Below are 5,127 nucleotides of genomic sequence, written 5' to 3' on the forward strand. Positions count from 1 at the left end.
CTTTGAAATCTAAGAAATTTTCTTCTGCTTTTATAAAAGGAGAGTCCTCAAACTTTAAAGCAAAAACTCTAAAAGAGTCAAACGGCAAAAAGAATGACTTCAAAAATATAAAACCTTTTCAAGCCTCTAATATAAAAAGTAGTGTTAACTACCACAAATATCAAATGAATAATAATAGAAATCCTCATTTAGTTGATAAAATAGTGGACTTGCTCAAAGAGCTATTGAAATCCAACTCATGTAAGAATTGAGTAAATACAAATAAGACAAATCCCAACTCCCAAATACAATGAAAGGTAAGAAACCCTCCTAAATCCAGAACCGTAATGAAATGGTTCTAAACATTAAGCGTCTTGTTATCTACACAACTTTTAAAGCAAATAGCCATTTAAGATGGTACCTGAATAGTTGATGTTTTAGACATATGACAGGTGATAAAGCTATACTATCAAACATCAACCAAATTAATGGCAACTCAGTTACATTTGGAGATGGAAGCAACTACAAGATTATTAACAAATGCAATGTACAACTTTCCAACTTATCTCTCTTCGAAAATGGTATCCTATTACACGCAATTTCAGTAGGAGATTCTACCACCATCCTATCACCTTGGTCATTTCAAATGGAGCATCACATGTAAGGTATTTGTTTGTGGAACTAAACCATTAGCATCAACGGACGCATGAACATTTGAAAAGTGGATTCAAGCACGAGAGAGCTTTAAAGAGGCAATTCAAATAAAGCGTTTCAAATGGGCTCAATTTGACAAATAAGTGTCAATTGTATGGTCCATTCACACTCATTCTTAATGTATGATTGAGTATAGAGTTTGTAATAGGTTCTTATATAGGACTGTATCGCCACCAAGACGAGTGAGTACGTGTGGAAGCCTTTTTGTAGGCCACCGATATGGGTGTAGGAGTCCTTGTGTAGGCCACCAACATAAATGTGTGTGGTAAATACTTGAGTAGGCCACCAGTATGAATAAATACATAAGTAAGTTCCTGTGTAGGCCTCCGACAGGAGCATATGTTTGTATATATTAAATGTGAACTTAATTTAAAACTTCGAATAGAGAATAGTGCACTCGATAAGATTGAGTCCACCGGAGGGGAGTAAGTAAGCTGAACCAGATGGTCAGACTGGCTCGAGCCTATGCTGATTAATGCGGGCCCTGCCTGGAGAGAGCTTGGCCCGCCCGGAATTCGGCCCGTTGACACCCCTAAATGGGCCAGCACCGGCGGATGAGGCGTCCGGAATGGCATGCTGTGCACACGTGTGTGGGTACATCAGCCTCAAACGCAGAGTGCCAGTATCAAGGTCGCAAATTTACGGAAGATTATCCATACGAATTTTGGAGGGCATATGTGGCTGAGATCCTCTCCTTGCCCATGACCACCAAATAAAGCCACCAAACCCAATCCTCTTCAGCTTCCTCGCTTCTACCACTCTCCATCTATCCGCCCCTTCCTCTCTAACCCCAGCCGCGTATCACATCGGAGAGAGAGAGAGAGAGCATAGGCATACTCAATGGCAGCAATGGTAGGAGCATCCACAGCAGCAGCAAAGCTTCTTCTATTCACATCATCATCTCCCTCAACAAGCAGCAGCAGCTGCAACAAAAGAGCAAACACCTCATCTACACCTCTCCTCTCTTCCTCATTCACCAATTCCTCCTCTTCACTACTTTCTAGCATTAGCAGCGGCTGTGTTCAATGGTGGACAAGGGCAACGCCATTGACGAGCAGGCCGAGGAGACTGCCGGTTGTCCGTGCCGCCCGTGGCAAGTTCGAGCGCAAGAAGCCCCACGTGAACATTGGCACCATCGGTCATGTCGACCACGGCAAGACCACCCTCACAGCCGCTCTCACCATGGCCCTTGCCTCCCTCGGCAACAGCGCCCCCAAGAAGTACGACGAGATCGATGCCGCCCCCGAGGAGCGGGCCCGTGGTATCACCATCAACACCGCCACCGTCGAGTACGAGACAGAGAACCGCCACTATGCTCACGTCGACTGCCCCGGCCATGCCGACTATGTCAAGAACATGATTACTGGCGCGGCCCAGATGGATGGAGCCATCCTCGTTGTTTCGGGGGCGGACGGGCCCATGCCCCAGACCAAGGAGCACATCCTGCTGGCGAAGCAGGTCGGGGTCCCCAACATGGTGGTTTTCCTCAACAAGCAGGACCAGGTGGACGACGAGGAGCTCCTCCAGCTTGTCGAGCTCGAGGTGAGGGAGCTCCTCTCATCCTATGAGTTCCCAGGTGATGATGTCCCCATCATTTCGGGCTCCGCCCTTCTTGCCCTCGAGGCGCTCATGGCCAACCCCACCATCAAACGCGGCGACAACTCTTGGGTCGACAAAATCTACGAGCTCATGGATTCTGTTGACAGCTACATACCAATCCCCCAGCGGCAGACCGAACTCCCATTCCTCCTCGCCGTTGAGGACGTCTTCTCCATCACTGGCCGTGGCACTGTCGCCACCGGCCGTGTTGAGAGGGGTACCATCAAGGTCGGTGAAACTGTTGACCTTGTTGGCCTCAGGGAGACCCGCTCAACCACAGTCACTGGTGTCGAGATGTTCCAGAAGATCCTCGACGAGGCGCTTGCTGGCGATAATGTTGGAATCCTCCTTAGGGGTATACAAAAGGCCGACATCCAGAGAGGCATGGTCCTAGCCAAGCCTGGCACCATCACCCCCCACACCAAATTCACTGCCATTGTCTATGTCCTCAAGAAGGAGGAGGGTGGAAGGCACTCACCGTTCTTTGCTGGCTACCGCCCCCAGTTCTATATGAGGACCACCGATGTCACAGGCCGGGTCGCCTCCATCATGAACGACAAGGATGAGGAGTCCAAGATGGTCATGCCTGGGGACCGTGTCAAGATGGTTGTTGAGCTCATCATGCCCGTTGCTTGCGAGCAGGGGATGAGGTTCGCTATCAGAGAAGGCGGCAAGACTGTTGGGGCTGGGGTCATCCAGTCCATCATCGAGTGATTGATTGCATCAGTCTTTCCTCCTCAGAACAACAGAAATGATGCTGAATTCGGTCGGTAATCTCTTTTAAACAAGCCAGTGAAAATTCACAATTGCATCCATGTTATATAGGTTCACCTTATACTGTTGTTCTTCCTTTTTGTCTTTTGCTGTGATTTTGGTTAGGTAGTTAAACTCATGATGAATTTATGTAATTGCTTCAGAGATTTCATACTCTTTTTTTTTTTTTTTTTATAGTATGATGTGTTCTTCTTTACCCAAAAGCGCCTCATGGGAGGCAAGCTGAGTGTTTGTAGGTAAGTGATCTCTCTGTTGGAGTTCAATGATCTCTTTTAAGCTGAGAGGTTTGAATTTCAATGATCTCATGGGTACCTCAGTAGTCTATAGAGTTCACAAATTCAAATATTCAATCTCTATGTAATCAACCTAGTGGGAGGATTGTAAACTAGCATATCGAGGTTGGGATGACTGTGACACTTCTAATATGGGTGGTGCCTATGACCTCTGCTTGTCAAACCAAAGCTAAACTTACCTTTTGTCCTAGTCTTCAAATCTAAGGTGATGGAAATCCTGAAAAGTGAATCTTCATCCGTTACTAGAGTCAGTCCTTCATACCATCCTTTCTCGTAATTATTTCCAGCAATCTATGCTTGCAGCTCTTTGCCGCCTCAAACCTCTATAACCATCGTCATGTTTTTCGGAATACTAAAAGATATGTTATATGCTGGTATATTTAATCGTTTATTAACTTATCTCTACTAGATATAACAAGAGTTACCAAGGGCAAAAAACTGCACGCAAATAGTTTTTTGAATTGCTAAAACTTTGCATTAGTAAAAGAACATAGTAAGGGTTTTAAACCAAATTACAAGGTGAAGCCATATGCTAAGCGAAGCTCTCCATTAAAGAGGCATACCACATACTTTCTACGACTGCTGCTCCTTTTCTCCCTCCCACACTTGCAAATTGCTTCTTCTCTCTTCACCTGCACTGCATGTGTCATATCTACTCGTGAATATACCTAACTGAAAAAGAAAATTGAATATATTCTGCAGGATAAATAAATACTAAATTGTCTTCATCTCAAAGAAAATTTCTGAATAAACCTTTTATTTTTCGTTTAAATTGGTTTAAATTGGGCCTGCAAAAGTAATTTCAGCTCAAAAATATGACTCGATTTAAAATCCAACTGTATGGAGTTGCCTTAAAAAGAAATCTTTTCAATCTAAAAAAATAAAAAATAAAAAATTGCATGGAGAAATACGAAAAGAAGTCTCAACTCAAGATGTCTGAACTTTGTTGACAAGGGTCCCCTCTTTTTAGGGAGATTTCTGGGTCATGGTCCATCTGTTGCAGGTGGCGACATATCAATGGTCTGCAAATTAGAAAACCATGGCCTCACTTGTCAAAATTAAAAAAACCCAGTATGACATGCAAGGCCTCCATCTTATATCCTATAATTCCTCACGAAGGAAAGTCTATTGTAGAAGTGATTCTATCAATCTCAAATTCTCAATGGACCATAAAGTTAACGTCTATTGAGTGCATATGGTCAACATGTCATGTGTGTACAGCATCCAAGGTGCTGAGAAGATAGGACCCACCTTCAAGATCTTTGGACACAAAATCTTGCCGATCACTCATTCAGTGGGCTGCACTTATGTGGAGTGAACATCAAGTGGGCTGCTGGTATACATGGAGTGAACCAGTGGCAGTCCATAGTTTTCTACTGGTATCTATGGTGTGGCCCACCTGAGGAATGGACCAGACTGAGCTTTTGGTCCAACAAGCTTTAAAGTGTGGCCTACCTTTTCAGTGGCTGAAGTGTTGTCTATGCATGACACATTGGCCCCATGCACTCAATGGATTTTAATTTGTGGATTATTGAGATGGGGTAAGCATTCCTCTTTTTTCCATTATAGAAAGGTCAGTCGCTTGTCTGGTTGTGTGATGGTTGATATGCACATGCACTGGGAATGAGATATACTTGCAATTCAATTAAACCATCCAAATTGTGGGATCTACTGTAGATATGCCATCACGCAAAATGAGATTGGTTGAATGATCCTTCCTCTGATTAATTGCGTTTATTTGTTGAAGTTGGATCATTGACTGTTTTTC

At 44.2% G+C, this 5,127-nt stretch overlaps 1 protein-coding gene across 1 annotated transcript; it reads left to right on the plus strand.

Moving 5' to 3' along the window:
- The first annotated feature begins 1,400 nt into the window (after nucleotides 1-1,400).
- Nucleotides 1,401-3,230, plus strand: LOC131239847 (elongation factor Tu, chloroplastic). The gene has a single exon (XM_058237732.1). It carries the CDS (start codon nucleotides 1,534-1,536, stop codon nucleotides 3,004-3,006), a length of 1,473 nt encoding a protein of 490 aa, XP_058093715.1. The 5' UTR covers nucleotides 1,401-1,533; the 3' UTR covers nucleotides 3,007-3,230.
- Nucleotides 3,231-5,127: the final 1,897 nt, after the last annotated feature.

The sequence above is a fragment of the Magnolia sinica genome, chromosome 3, assembly GCF_029962835.1.
Source record: "Magnolia sinica isolate HGM2019 chromosome 3, MsV1, whole genome shotgun sequence".
Classification (NCBI taxonomy): Eukaryota; Viridiplantae; Streptophyta; class Magnoliopsida; order Magnoliales; family Magnoliaceae; genus Magnolia; species Magnolia sinica.